Genomic DNA, 16,237 nt, shown 5'->3' on the forward strand with positions numbered 1-16,237 from the left:
TCGGGAATATCAGTTATATTTTAATTCAGATAAATTGTTTAAATATAATTTTATGCCTAAGATACCACACAAATGTCAGATATTAATTAATATTACAAATGTCAGACTATACTAATTTAACAGGCTTGCTTATATTATGCTTATTGTGTACATCAGCCTTTCTAATGGGGATAGTCCCATAACATCATAATACTATTAAAATGTACATATCTGGTTTATCTTGTTTGAGATACCTTAACTTCGTTTATTCTTTATTTATCATGTAAACTATATAAGATATTAAATAGAAAACATCTTTAGATTTCAACAATGGAAATCCTTTTATTTTTTATTTTTAAATAAAAGCAGTTTGAATTTCTAGATAACAATTTACATCGTTGGGAACTAGGCAAGGAAAATTTTTTCAAAATTGTCAAATTCAAGAAAAAATTACAACTATTAAATTGATATCAGTAAAAATGCATTTTAAAGAAAAGTTTTGAAATAATGTAAAAGCTATTTTTGTGCAATAGTATTTTTAGAAGTTGTTATAGCAAACTGCCAAAATTCAATTTAAGTTTTAATTAAAATGTCAGGGGGGAAAAAAACAGCTGTATATTTTCACTCCCAATTATATTTGTGCTAAATTAGGTAGCAGCAGATTAAACAGCCTGGCTTGTAGTGTACAAGCACACACATGTTCATCTTTATTATTAATAGAGATGTGAAAAATTTGTATTTCAATATTCAACAAGGTAAAAATCCCAAATTTAAGATCAATCATCCATTAAATAAAGACAACCTTTCTTAAATTAAATTTTTCCATAAAATAATAAAATTCACATAAAATAACTTTACTCACAAAATATTCCCTAAAAGTTGAAGCTAACTACCTGGTTTAAAATCCTTGAATTTTTTTATTTTTCTTTCTTTCCCACTTTAAAATTTAATGTGTAAATAATTTATCCGTTTTGTTTGCAAAGACTGTAAATTGTCTCAACATATCAGATCATTAAAATCAGACAAGCATTTAAACAAAATATCCTTAATGTAAGGAAAAAATACTAAATGAAATTAAATAAGAGCATTTTATCAATCTATAGAACTTTTTGGCAACTTTTCTATCCCAGAACATTTTCCAAAATAAGTGTGAAGCCTTCTTGAAAGAGTCCTCTGAATAATTCTACTCACATTGCAAAAAAAAAAATTCAATTCTACATCTACACACTGTGATGATATAATGAGAATATATGATCTCCAGCTACTGGTTCCCTTAATTATTCCTAGACAGCTGAAACAGTAATCTTTTCCTCCAAATTATACACAAAGACTGGTAATTACATTTACACAAGAATTCTCTTTTCTAATTCGTGGAATTCTAATAGGCAAAATAAAGACACTAAAAGTTTTTTCTTTTTGAAAAATTATTGATGTATCCTTTTCGCCTGTATATCAAAGACCTTACAATAACCAGTAAAAAAAACCCTACGAACTTTTCTGTGGACTTGAGCACAACAAAATGGTGAAACCCTGCGACAAAAACTTCATTAGCTTAAATAAAGTACTTAAAAGCTATAAAAATACTTCTCTAAATTTTTACCTATTTTAATGTTAAAAAAAATTAATGACTTTACCATGATACTTCTGAGGCCATGTTGAAACAATTGCTGCAAGATCCATGGCTTGATCTACATTCAAGTTACCAAGATCTAGAAGAAAATTTACGTTTGAGAAAAAAGAATAGCAAAGTAGAGCAAAATTATACAAGCAACATTCATCATTTTCCAGCTAAATAAAAATAAGAAATTAAGAACATACCATGCATTGTCTTATTTTTAAGATCAGCAATATCATCTTCAGCTTCTTGATATCGAAAAATGGCAGTCAGAAGAAGTTGCAGAAGATCATTAAAAGCACCTTGAATATCAGTTTCAACAAGTGCCTTTTCAATTTGTTCTGAAATCCAAAATAAAGAATCAGTAAAATTAAATTCAAATAAAAAGAAATATTTTAGTGCTTATTCTCACTTTTTCAAAAATCTAATATTTTATGAACATAGCTTAACTTTATCTTTAAAAATTAATAAGGGAAAAAATTATACAAATCCAAGGACATAAAAATGCAGAAATTATCATATTCTATAATAATTTCCAATATATTGTTCTCCTATATACTGTTTATAATATATATGGTAGCCGCCTTTGGCAACCAGTTTGTTTGCCCAAATTATTAAATTATTAGGCTATTAAATTTTTTTTATGGGATGCATTTCTTAAGAAAACATTTCACCTAGTTATTTAATACAACTAAAACACAAGAATTTAAAACAGTTTACTGCAAAGCATATATATATATATGCATATATTATGAAATAAAACTCTTAGTATGGATTGTATGATTAGCAAAAACAGGTGCATGAATGTTTTGTAGGAGAATTTAAATCCTGTAAAAAAAAATTGTTCCCAATAGTGTATTAAATTGAATTAAAAATATTATTAAAGTAAGATAAAAAAAAATTGTACAAACTGAAATTTGTCTTTAAAAAGATAATTTTTTAGTCATTAAAATAAAACAAAAAGCACTTTTTATAAGATAATTGTTTTTGAAGATATGAATTTCAATTTCTGAAAACAAGTCATAGCAGTTACGGCTAGAATTAAGATTAATGTACGAGTGCCAAAATTGAAAAATGTTCGAGTAATTTATTGCCAAATATAATCGTGATAATTATTAATTGCAACTTTAAAAGCTGTTTGTTAGCATTTAGATTCAGATGTGCTTGGCGAGAAACTGTACATTAATCTTCAGTCTTACCATGGTTACTTATCTGACAACAGTTAAGCTGAATTTTGTGCTTGATTGAACTTTTTGTTTGAAGCCTATTTCTTGATTTCTTTTAATCTTCTTTTCTCTGACTGAATGTTCACTTTGTTGACATTGTGAACTATTTTCAATGCACTTCTAGTAATATTTTGCAGCTCCATTAATTAACTAAACTAAGCACTTTATTCAGTAGAGCTGTAAATATTTTCAATGAATAAAGCAGTCTGAAATTCATATCATGTTTTTTTTTTTTTTTTTTATATATATATATTTAACTGTTGCCATTCGACATTTAGTAATAAACTCGATTTCTATGTCACAATTTGTTTTTCATATATATAGATACTGCATATAATAAATTACTATGTACTATTAAATAAATTGATGATTATTTTTAGAACTGATCATGCAAATTTAGTTCCTAAAAGTAGTCAGAAATTTTCTTTGTATTTAGGAAGTCTAAAATATTTAGTGCCTAAATCAAATAATATAATTTTATGATTTGAAATTAATTCTGAAAATATATAAACAATATTATACAGGAAATAAGCATAGAATTCAAGTTACTGAACAATTAAATAAGAAACTGATTTATTTAAAAGAACATTATAAAAAAATTTAAAATAAGAATAACCTTTCCTATATGGCTAGTAAGAGAAATAAAGTCTAATAAATTTACATAAAAAAAGATTATGTTTGAAATCGTATAGTAATGAATACAATTCAGGTCAAAAATATCATTGAAATTCTTTGATAAAGCTAAATTTCAAATTTTTCTTTGTAAGCTTTAAAAATACATGATATCAAATTAAATTAATTAAATAATTCATGACACAATCTTGGAACAATAAAAAAAAAGCTAAATTCCATATAATAAACTGTATCAAACAAACACAGTAGTAAAATGACCATAATTAACAAAACAATAAAAAAAATTTAATGTTTAAGATATTAAAAAGTTAGTAGAATTATTTTATAAAAGATTAATGTCAAGAATGATAGCAATGAATTCCAAAAATACTAAAATCCACATTTCTGCAGAAAATCATAGTTATTCACAAAAAGAGAATTTTTATTTAACAAATATAAATAAAATAAAATAAATCAAGGATTGATTTGGAGAAGTCCCAAAATTTATTAAAGGAAACCTTTTAGTCTCAAGTAAGAAGATTAAACTTCTCGTTTGCTGATTTCTCTTAAACCCCAAGTTATTATTAAAAATACAACATGACCAAAATTTTTTATCATATTTATATTAAAATAAAATCAGAAACTAGGATAATCCATTCATAAAAAGCCAACAAATATTTCACAAACTGTTAATGTTATAATGTTAAAGCCAATAAATATTTTAATGTTAAAGCCAATAATATGTTTAATGTTAAAGCCAATTAATATTTCACAAACTTTTAATGCTAAACTTTTATGTTTAATTTTAATAACATTGAATTTTTTCAAACTTTAATATATCATATATGGATATTAATGGTTTCAAATCAATTCATTTTGAAAATAATTTCTGAAAAAATTCTTTGACCAAAAAAAAAAACTATTTTAACTGAAATATTCAAAAATGAAATGATTAATTTTAAAAATGCTTATAACTGTATTTAGAGGTTCAATCAAGCTTCAATACTTATCGAGTAAACCATGAATACCTTTAAATAATAACTGTTATAAGAATTAAAATCTCAGAAGGCCCTGATTCAAATACATACATGTTATATATATAATTACACACACATGAATTGGGGAGCAATTTGTAACAATTTCTGATACTAAAAATTATGTAAACAATCAATTAACATTTTCATATAAGTTCAAAATAATATAAGATTTTGCTGACAAATTTTTAACACTATAATTTAAAAATACAGGAAATATAGTAAAACAATTTTTATGTCTAAAATTTTAAAATTTAAATCAACTAAAATTCATTTTTATCTTGAAGGCCATGAGCTGGTCTCTAATTGGGGATGATGTACTTTCCCCACATACACGTAGGACAAAAAATATCTTGTGAGGGCAATTTTCTTCAACGAAGAATCTTTTTTTTTTTATTTCACTAGACACTTTGAAATTCACTTTTTACATGTGGATAACTGGAATCTGGAGGATGTCAAGTATTAAAACCTTAGTACAAAAATTTTCAGCAATTTTGTACAGAAGATATCGAAGATATGATTGCTCTTAATTGTACTATAGCAAATCACAAGATTTAAAAAAATCTGAAGAATATGCATGTTTTTGCAAGGAAATAAGATGCATGTAAATCAAAATCATTACAACTGCAACAGTGCATTCTTTCAAGTTGCAAATAGATTAATTACATGGACTCCACCAATGTCAACATGTGCATGTGAAGGAAGTTTTGATACATGTCGAATTGTTGAAAATTATACGCACACAACAATGAATCAGAATAGATTTCAAAACATGATCTTTGGAATTCACAGTAGTAGGACAAGAAAATTAGATCTGTATCAAATGGTAAGCTCAATAAAATTTATTCAATAGGCCTAATTCAGCTGCAGTAGTATTGCTGGGACATAGTATCATTATTAGATGCTTTATATGTATGTGTGTGTTTCCCCCAATAAGATATATAAATTTTGCCCTTTTTGTAGTTATGTTTGTTTTGCAATTTAATTCATTTATTATAATTTAAAAGTTCTTTTAAAATGTGAAATTCATCATTGGATATTTAGAAATGAATGCCAATCTGTACAATATTTTTGAAAATACTTTAAATGTCTTTGCCAGGTTGAAATATTTTTAAAAAGCTCTGATATTCTTAGAAGTAAATTATTTCAGATGAATGTACTAAGACAAAAAAAACATTAAAATGTTATTTTAAAAAGGTTGCTTACACACTATCATAACTGAATAATTTAAAACAGATCACTGAATTTTATTTTGCGCCCTATTTCAGTTTGGTTAAATAGCTTTAATTAAGGGAAAAAATTATGTGGTTTGAGGCTAATTTATTCAATGATGATTATTTATTTTTTTAAATGTGTACAAACAGAATAGACAATATAGAAGAAAATTCCTCTAAGGATTTTGGCAATATTTTTATATCCATTTAAATATCAAACAATTCAACTAGAAGACAAAATGTCTAGTAAAAATATGAGATTATCAAATTCATTTGGATTAGTCCCTTTCTTTCAGTCAGATGAATTGTGATCCCCTGTGGAGTGAATAATAACACTCCTGTTAATAACCCATAAACAGCAAAACATAAACTGACCAAACATAACCCAAAAAAATTCACTATGTAAAGCATTAAAAATTAAAGAAATGTAAATTTTTTTTAGTGGTAACAAGTTTGGCACAGTTATTACATTGTGCTTTTCCTTGGGAATAACTTATTTAACTTAGGAATAATTGTTCCAGTATTTTAATGTATGGTAATGACTATGGTTGAAGAAAGAAACAGTGGAGAAAGGATAATTAAATATTATTGTAACAAGAGTCAATATCCTGGATCTATCTCACAAACAGAATCCCTTTCTTTCATTAGTTTCTTTTCTTGAAACATATAACAAACAGAACTTTATAAATATTTTTATCCCTATATAAAGACATTTTCCAATGGTTTTCAAATTTAAGCATTTTTCCTGACGAGTCTGTAAAAGATGCATTAAACATGCATCCTTTAAAGACAATAAGAAATTATAGTAGTAGAAATCTAGATAACAAAACAATGAAAATGAAAGGAGCAACTAAATTTTTTAATCAATGACATGTTTTTAAAAGGGAGAGTTATAAAGCATTAGTTTTAAAGTTTTAATATACAAACCAAAAGAAATGCCCTGGGGAAAAACATCCTTAACTTGGACTTGTTTTTCAAACGTGTTTAGAAATTCTAAAATCATCATAGCATCACCAAAACAATTCTGTGGAATGTTACAATCTACAGGTACAGGAAAAGGTAAATCCTGTAATAAAAAATTTACAGTTTTAAATTTAAAAAATGCAAACTAAAGCAATTAGCAAACAAATTTATACTTGAAACAAAATAAAATTTATAATAAAGTGAGCATGTGATTATTTATATACTTTAAATTTCTCCAAATCCATCTATACATAAAACAAAAACAGCACATTTCTATGATACAATATAGCTTAAATAATTTACTTTTAAATCATCACATTCTAGATCATCTCTGGGTTTCTTCCATGAATTTAAGTACTCGGCCATGATTTTCTTTTCTTCTTTTTTCTTTAATCTCTCCTAGAAAATACAATATATTGAGCAATTAATTTATTAGTTAGTATATATTAAATGAATCCTTTTAGCCATAAATTCCAAGACTTGTGTAGTTCAAAATAATGGTAAATAAGAAAGGTTATCCAAACTTAAAATTACATTTATTTTTTCTTGTCGCTGTCTTTCTTTTTCTTCTTCGATTTTCTGTTTCTTTAGAAGCTCTTTCCTTTCTCGTTCTTTTTCAGTATTTATTCTTTGCTTTTCATTTACTACTTGTTTGTCAAGTGTTTTCTTCCTTTCTTCTGCTGTTTCTTTCTTGAAATTTAATTTTCCCTGAATTGTTTTTTTACCTAATTTACAAAATAAAAATTTTGATGAAACAAATAGAAAAATCAAATAATAATAAAGCACAAACTAAGTACTTGTGATAAGCTATTAAGATGTAAAATAACCAAACTCATAACATTAACATACACTAAATAATAGAAGAAAATGTGATTTACCTGAATTAGATGCCTCATTTACTGGCTTTCTACTAGGCGTTTTGTCAGTTTTTTCCGACACATGTGTTTTCTTTTTTTCTTGTTGCACAGCATAACTTGGAAGAGGGCCACAAAAAACTTCACTAAACTGAAATTCATCCATCTGCTCCTTTTCCCAAGTTTTATCCTATAAAAATTTCAAACACATTAGATTATAGAAAGGGAAAGTAATTAAGATGTATAGCATTCACATAAAGAGTTTATTTTATTGGGCAGAGGAGAAACAATTTTACAAAGCAATTATTTTCCCCTTTTTTCCTAAATCTGTCTACAATCCATAAATTTCTTTTTAAACAATCGAAATGGAGAAACATCAAAATGAAACATCTGAAATAGTGCTCAAAAAGGGATCTCTCAAAAGCAAGAAATTAAAATTAGTAAAACTTCCTGTCATTCTTTGAAGTGGCCTTGAAGTTGTATATATTTTTTTAATGTTTGGTTGACAACAATTCACTAGAGTTTACCATCTGCTTCATTAATACGGCTGAATAATAATTACAAAAAATGAAAAAAAAATCTCGCTTTTTGCATTTTACAAAACTCAGTTTCATTACCTAACACACGTCTCTAATAAAATTAAAACTGCTAATTCATTAATGTTGAAATATGTAGTTAAATCTTAATTTCTTCTAATACAAGGCAAAAAATAAACAAAAATATAGTAAAAATATCTCCAAATTTCCCAAATTCAGTTATATTATTCCTTCAATAAAGCAATATAAATATTATGTATTATATATTGTTTGATAGACTCTATTACTTTTCATAAAAATCATACTATCAAATTCTTTGAACAATACTGTAATATTTTAAAACCATTTAGGTGAATGTCTATTATTTATGTTAAATTTGCATACTTTCTAAGGAATATGATTAACAAATTAGTTGGTTTAAATCAGTCAGTGGTAATTCCAAGTCAAATAAAACTGATAATAAAGCAAATGTATACTGCTATACTATCAAAATTTGCTTTTGTACTGCCAAAATCAAAAAAAAAAGAAAATAACTTATTTTAAAATTTAGCCAAAGTGGTATAATAAGTTATTAATCATAAAACTAATAATTGCCTTCATTTGTACTTTTCCAGACACAAATGTAATAAAAATCAACAATTTAATTACAAGACATTTACTTAGTTCTGAATGTAAGAATCCAAGTAGCAAATGATACATTTTCTAAAATATCTATGAAAATTAACAATATGAAAATCCTAATATAGATAAGTTATTAGGTTATGTAAGTTCCTTATTTCCTGTAAAATAACAGGATCAAATTCAGCCAAATGTTGAATACCTATAATTGAAGACAAGAGAAAAAATACTATCACCCTTTCAAAGTTCAAAACTTTATCAAATATGAAATAATTAGTTGCATATAATGATTTAATGATGTCTAATAGCAGGCATAAAGCAATAGAACCTAAGAAGAAAACTAAAACTGCACAAATGAAACAGATGTCAATTGTCAACAGGTTGTACAAAATTAAATATTTTGCCTTCTTTTCTACAGAAACTTTGGAAGAAATTATTCTGATAAAAATTTACGCCGTCTTAAAATCAAAATGATACCTTTCAATGAGAATAATTTCATTTTTGTGTAATTTTTCTTTCAATCACTATTAGTTTCTTTTAGAAAAATTCATGCAGATGATTTTGAAAAGACTTTTTTGTAAGAAAACATTGAAACTGAACTGCTCTAATGCTATTTTTTAAAAAAATTTCTCATTTCAACATGTTTTGAAAAGTGCTCTGCATATTATAAAATTTTATACAAAAGTAGTTTCTACTTTTAAAAATAGCATATATCAAAAGATTTTTTTTTTTTTTACCTTGAATAAAGCTGTATACATTATTTATATTATTAATAAACCTGAAAAGCAACTTACTTTAACTTTCCATACACCATCTTTGGGGACTGTATGATTTTTTAGAAATAATTTGTTACGTGGCTTTGTCAAAGTACCCTTCGGCCGACTAAAATGAGAAAAGGGACAAAAATTCAGTTTCAATTCTGTATTTTTTAAATGAATAAATTAATATTTAAATGAAATTCAAAAAAAAAACCATAAAATTATTTACCTCATACAATCTGGTTTTACAATAGATGTCCTTCCAGTACTGTAATTAACAACTTCATACTTGATTTTTGAAGGTGATATATCTTTCGGCTTCTTTGGTTTACTACAGAATTTAAAAATCATGAGAATTGTAAATGCTATTACAAAGTGACTACAGAAATTATGGAAAGAAAAATGACCTTTCCTTACTAAACTTATAATATTCTACTTAATTTTCTGACTTTCTTCTTACTCAAAATCACTGTATGTATACAATATGCATCATCAATGTAGTTATGAAAAGAATATCTTTAAAATTTTCAAACAAATGGAATGATTATCCTAAAAAAACTATTAAAAATGTATCAAGTATCTTATGAATAAAAAATATTAGAAATTTTCACAAAATACTTTGCTTTTGAAACTGCTTAAAAATTCTAGCATTAAACTACTCTCTAAAATACAAATTATGGTAACATTAAAGATTATGATATTGGCTTTAAATAGTTCAGTAACTAATTAATGCTATTTGCACAAGACCAAATTAATGTTACAGCACATATATAAAAATAATATAAATTACATATAATATATATTTTAGTAAAGTTTTCAACAAAAAATTTATAAAATATTTCAAATCTGTTTATTCAACTAATCATAAAAAATTAATAGCTCTAATAAAAAAGAAAACTTATACTTTCATAAATATACAAACTTATTTTCTTTTATTCCATCTATTATCACAAATAACTTAAGGCAAATACTAATTTATGGACAATTCAAATAACTATTGTTTGCCTATTACACTTAAAATAGAAAACAATTACAGATAATCATCAATTATTAAAACACAAATTAAAAAACAATTCTGTTTTAAGTTAATTCAAAAGATTTAAAACTTCTTTTGCAAAAGTTATTTAACAATTCTTAGATTGCAATTTTTTCCTCATCTTTCTAACTCCCTTATTGGGCAGCTAAAGAATTTTACTTTTAATTCTTTAAGAAGATAATCTGCTCCACTTTTTCTTTTCAAATTTTTAATTAATTCTTTTTCTGCCTTTCATTTCTTTCTTTTATATTCATCATATTTGGCTCATGAATTCATCAAACTTAAAATCAATTGTTTTTATGCTTATTCACACTCCTTTGCAATTGACTGTTTATTCTTTCATATTCTCCTATAGATAATCTTTGAATGAAAAACTTCTCTCAACATTACTGTTTCTATGAAAAAATATAATTATCATCTTTGACAATTTTATAGCTTCAATGCAAGGCTTTCAATAAGAACAGAACAGGTCTAAAATTTATCAACTAAAGTTTTTTTCTACATCATTAGATTTAATACATTCTCTAATTAAATACATACTCCTTTTAGGATTTTTTTTTTTTTTTTTTTTGCCTTACTTGAAGAATTTAACTTTTTTTTTTTTTTTTTGCATAATACCAGCAGTGATTTTGCTACCACAAAGAAAAGCAGGATTCAGACGTTTTAATTTCATTAATAACTTTATTATAATTAACTTCATCAAAATCTGATATTCAAGTACTTGTTACTTTTGAGAAATTTTATTCAAGTATTCATCAAATCCAATCACAAGGCACTTGCATAAAATAACAATGCCATTTTTTCTTTCTAACTAGATCTTTTATTTATTAATTCATTTGCAATCTTGCTATCATCAAACATTCAGAATAACAATTTTGCATCTTACTCAGCTGATCTTAATGACAGGTGTGCGACAATAGCCTGCAGGCACCATAAAAAGACCAACATGCAAATACCTTCTTTTAAGGGCTTTTTTTTCTCCCCCAAAGGAGAAACAGTTGCAGGTACATGTAGGATGTCAGGAAAACAACAGGCTTAGAAAAAGTTTAGAATTTTCTTCCTTCCTATTAAGTCTAGATTTATTTTGATTGCTGGCGATAGATATCCCCCCCATATAACTATTTTTTTTAACACAATGTAGAATTACCAACCTCAATATTTATCAGTAAGTACTTCTTGCACCTAATGGAAATTTTTCATTCACATATTATAGAAGGAACATTAACACTTTTTTACCATCTTACATTAAAAGATAATTCATCTGGATGAGTATTACATAAAGGAAATACAAAAAAAGAATGCAAATGAAATAATGACTCAGAAATGAAGATTTTAATTTCTTAAAAAATGGAATACAGATATACTAAGAAATTAAAATACCTGCTCTAAAGGAGAAGGAAAAAATGTTTTTTTTTTTAATTAAACGGTCGAAATAATACCTAGAGAAAAATTTAATTGGGGGAAATTAATTTCGAGTGATGTTTGAGTCTTAAATCCAAAATCATGAAATTCATTACTTAAGATATTGCAAAAGTAAAAAAAATTGGGAAAAACTGAGTGAATGAAAGGTTACGAAGATAACAGAGTGAACATCAACTTTATGAAAGTTTCCTTAGGATTGCTGTTATATATGCTGTAACTATAATTATTTAGTAATATTACACTTTAGATTTAGAGAAATTATAGTTTGAAATTGCGTGAATGTTTGGTGCAAAATACTTGTCAGCGATTTTTCTTAATTTTTTAGATATTTTGATGAATTCCTTAGCCTTTTCCTAATTTTTCCAGAACAATAAAATTCCCTAGCTCTGTCACAGCCGCATATTAAGATACAAACTAAAAATCTTCATCAGCAAAAATGTTAAAACACTGGTCATAAAAAAAAAATTTAATAGCCAGAAAAGGAATAAAAGAACACAAGCATACTTATTTTCTAGTTTTGCAGGTGATTTCCCATTTCGCTCTGGCAGGATCACTTGAGTCACTTCGGAGCTTTTCCTGCAGAAGAAAAATGGATATTCATCAGAAATAGTATTAATGTTCAAAAATTAGTTACTGAACATTTAAGATCAAAAAAGGGAAGAAGGGATAGAGAAACTTCAGATTAGTTAGGTATGAGAAGGCGGAAGAGTTAGAGGTAGGAAATCATTTCAAAAGGATACAGAAAGCATACAACTGCTTTTAACAACCATCAAAACTTTTTTCAATTTGATGAATGCATTATATGAATTACACTAATAATAAGCAATTCATTAATTTAAAAAACAAATTGCTCAAAATACCTAAACAAGATAAAGGATAATATGGTATGACCATTCCTCTCCCTTGTTCACAAAACTTCCAGCAACTATTAAGATGAATTGTACTAAATCATAAATCAAATTTTGTAACTTTTTACTTGAAAAATTAGTTGGTGGTTATAACATATTCTGATATTAAAAGACAATTCATATTTTCCAAATACAAATGCATAAAATTTTGTATAGTTTAAAAGATGTAGAGAAAATAAATTTTTTTATGTAAATACACATTGCCATAATTTTTTAAAATTGATGTTAATAGCAATTCAATAAAATAAAAATAATGAGTATATTAAATTTCTTTTATAACAAATTGATTTGAATTTGTAAAAATAATGAGTATATTAAATTTCTTTTATAACAAATTGATTTGAATTTGTTAAGTTGTTTTCATAGGCTACTTGAAAGTTCCCATATTTTACTTGTTTGTCTCCTCTTCAATAACAATTTTCATTCTTTACAAATTATAAGATTTAGCACAATCTTGACAATAATTTAGGATTTACATAGATAGAACACAATATATTCTTTAAAACGTGAAAATTTCAATTACAATTTAACATAAAACTGAAAAAAATTTGAAATCCATATTTTTGACTAATTACAAAAAATTAAAAAAGATATTTACTATCAAATTCATGCAGATTTTAACTGCAATTTTTTTGTATTATAAACATATAAATTTAATCACTTTTTTGTAATCAATTAACACAGAAATGATGCAATTGCAAGCGTATGCAAAGAAAATATATCATGCACATATAAATCATTTTTTCTAAAAAATTGGTAATTATCATGAAATGAACAATACCAAAGACCATTATTTTGTTCCATTAATAAACTGTTGATTTAAAAGATATGACTTTTTTGAACTTTTTTTCAATTAGAATTTTCCTGAAATATTTAACTGCAGCAGAAATTACAGAAATAAAATTCTTTGTCCAAATAAAACAAGGAATGCAAATAAGCCATTAAAAACGAACGTACGAATTATTAAAATTAAGGATTGTTGATACAATTTTGAAAATTAAGCATGTTGAACATGTAATATGTAAATGCAAATGAAACGTTTTCTAAATAAACATCTATCATAAGTACTTTAAAAATAACTTTATAAACATGAATCAAACACTACCTATTGTTCAACTTCAACAAATTAATGCTTTTTTGTAACAAAAAGAGCGAAACACTGTTAGTTCAGAAGAAATAAGATAAGACAAGATGTGAAATAGAATTCATAATATAAGTACTAAATAAATATTAATCCGGTCGTTGATTTGCGAAGTACATAAAAATATTACAATATCATACTAAATAACCACAAAACAAAAAGTAAATATGTAGTATCGACAACATTCTTTTAATACCGAACAGGAAAAAGGTAAACCACTTACCACAAATCAGTTAATTTGCGACATGATTTAGCTGCGCTTTTTAAGTTCTGTGACTTTCTACCGTTAGGAGCCATATTAAAAACCGAATAAAAATCAGTACTAAAGAATATTATAGCGACATTTTTCAAAAACAAATATAAAAACACAACACTAAAAAGCGTGCCATCAACACAACTTGTTTAAGCGCCATTCCGTTAATACCATTTGCGCGCCAACGTCACTGATTGGTCGTAGAGGGTCACATGATGTAAAAGGGATAATTCTACAATTCTTAGCTGAAATTCCCTTGCGATAGGAAAATCGAGAAGAAGAATCTAAAACCCTTATGTTTTTGTTAGATCGCATATAAATGTTTGACATTTAGTTAATATTTTTGAATTAAAGTTCGGAATTAGGCAGCAAATATAATTGCTATAGAATTTAAAAAACTGTATTTTTTTAATGAAGAACTTAACCACAGTAATTTTTCTCCTATATCCCTCACAATTAATATTCAACTTAACAGTAATTTTTATATTTCTGGTAAAAGAATTAATAGAAAAATTTTACTTTAATTACATTATTTTTTAAATAATTTCCAATCTACTGTAACTATATATTTTATTATTTATATATATCAAAATTTTCAAATAATTATCAAATAAAACTCATTATTTTTGCAACATTTCTGCATTTGATTGCTTTTTAAATATACTAAAATTAAATTAAATTTATAATTTTACATACTATGAGAATTATTCATCCAATGATTCAGACATTATAAAAATTTTGATGAAAGAAGCTATAAAAAATTAACATCAACTAATTGAAAAAAAAAAAAAAAAAAAAAAAAAAAAACAGAAACATCTTAAGTGTTTAAGATTACTTTCTTTCAAAAAATAAAAATCAATACTTCATATAAATATACTCCATATAAATTTCAGAATTTAATTAATTATCAGGACAAAGAAATCAGTACTTATGATGCCAATGCAGAATTTTACACTTAAGAGAATCATCATATTACACTTAAAACCAATCAGTTATACATACCATATGATAAAATATTTTTTTTTTTCAAAAATATGATAATTCATTAATCAGATACAAAATATTACTCAATACTAACTATTGAAAATGTTATTACAAACAATAAATTAACTTCCTACAAACGCAGTGTTTCAATTTTAATAATTATGCTAATATTTATCCAACCCTAAGTAAATAAAACATTAGTACATCATTTTTAAATGACTATTTAAAATTTGCTCTTGGTAAGAATAACTTTCAATTTTTATCTTCTGAAATTTAAAATGCTCTAAGATATGAGAAAACATTCCTCTTTAATTCTAATAAAAATTTTGATTTAATGCTTACCATTTAACAATAAGAATGACTGCTTCACTGTTAAATGTTTAACTAAATAGTCATAATATTAATCATAATTCCAATTATTCTATATATTATAATCCTTGAAATTGGATAAGATATATATAATCGCATTATCCAATATTTTTGTTTTTATCCACTATCATTTCTGAATTAATAAAAACCCATTAATTGGAAAATGTAATTATTTATTTTCATCATCATTAGGTGAATTGAATATTACAAAAAGCTTTCATGAAATGATGTTTTACTCACAATTAGTTATGTACATAGATCAAATAAACATATGACACCTATCCATTCTAACAAATGCTGTTAGAAATTCTAAACCAATTAGCCAGCAGTAGTTGAATCGTCTTTTTTGTTGTTGTTAATTCTTCACATCTACATACTTATAATAAATCATATTTATCTTTTTCTACACAATTTTTATTAAAGTGGGGGGGGATCAACTCATACACAGTAACATGAACGCATTTAAAGAACAGCCAAGCCAGATGAGAATTCAAATGACTCATAAATATGGACTAAATACTATTGAAGCAACTTGAAACACATTAAGTACAAAAACAAGTTTCAAGTGAGGATGTGACACTTTACTTAAATGGTGATATACCAAGTAGAGAATACTCACTTACAGACAAACATCAATCACATTATTCAACAACAACAACAAAATAGTTTATTTAGATTTATTTCAATGATTTTACTTCTTTAATAAGATAGACCT

The 16,237-nt window shown here is 25.4% G+C and overlaps 1 protein-coding gene across 4 annotated transcripts in view; it reads right to left on the bottom strand.

The window, feature by feature from the left end:
- The window catches only part of LOC129981026 (bromodomain adjacent to zinc finger domain protein 1A-like), a 43,917-nt gene that overhangs the window by 22,205 nt on the left and 5,475 nt on the right, over positions 1-16,237 (bottom strand). For 3 of the 4 annotated variants that reach the window (XM_056091629.1, XM_056091628.1, XM_056091631.1), the window contains exons 3-11: positions 12,372-12,443; positions 9,639-9,740; positions 9,446-9,533; positions 7,522-7,687; positions 7,178-7,368; positions 6,947-7,042; positions 6,608-6,746; positions 1,798-1,935; positions 1,614-1,688 (exon numbers count right to left, since the gene is read on the bottom strand). In XM_056091629.1, the coding sequence (XP_055947604.1) occupies positions 1,614-1,688; positions 1,798-1,935; positions 6,608-6,746; positions 6,947-7,042; positions 7,178-7,368; positions 7,522-7,687; positions 9,446-9,533; positions 9,639-9,740; positions 12,372-12,443 (1,067 nt within the window). Of the gene's footprint in view, positions 1-1,613; positions 1,689-1,797; positions 1,936-6,607; positions 6,747-6,946; positions 7,043-7,177; positions 7,369-7,521; positions 7,688-9,445; positions 9,534-9,638; positions 9,741-12,371; positions 12,444-14,139; positions 14,316-16,237 lie in introns of those variants that run through there. The other variant, XM_056091630.1, reaches the window with a different exon arrangement.

This window comes from Argiope bruennichi, chromosome 8 (assembly GCF_947563725.1).
Source record: "Argiope bruennichi chromosome 8, qqArgBrue1.1, whole genome shotgun sequence".
Lineage (NCBI taxonomy): Eukaryota > Metazoa > Arthropoda > Arachnida > Araneae > Araneidae > Argiope > Argiope bruennichi.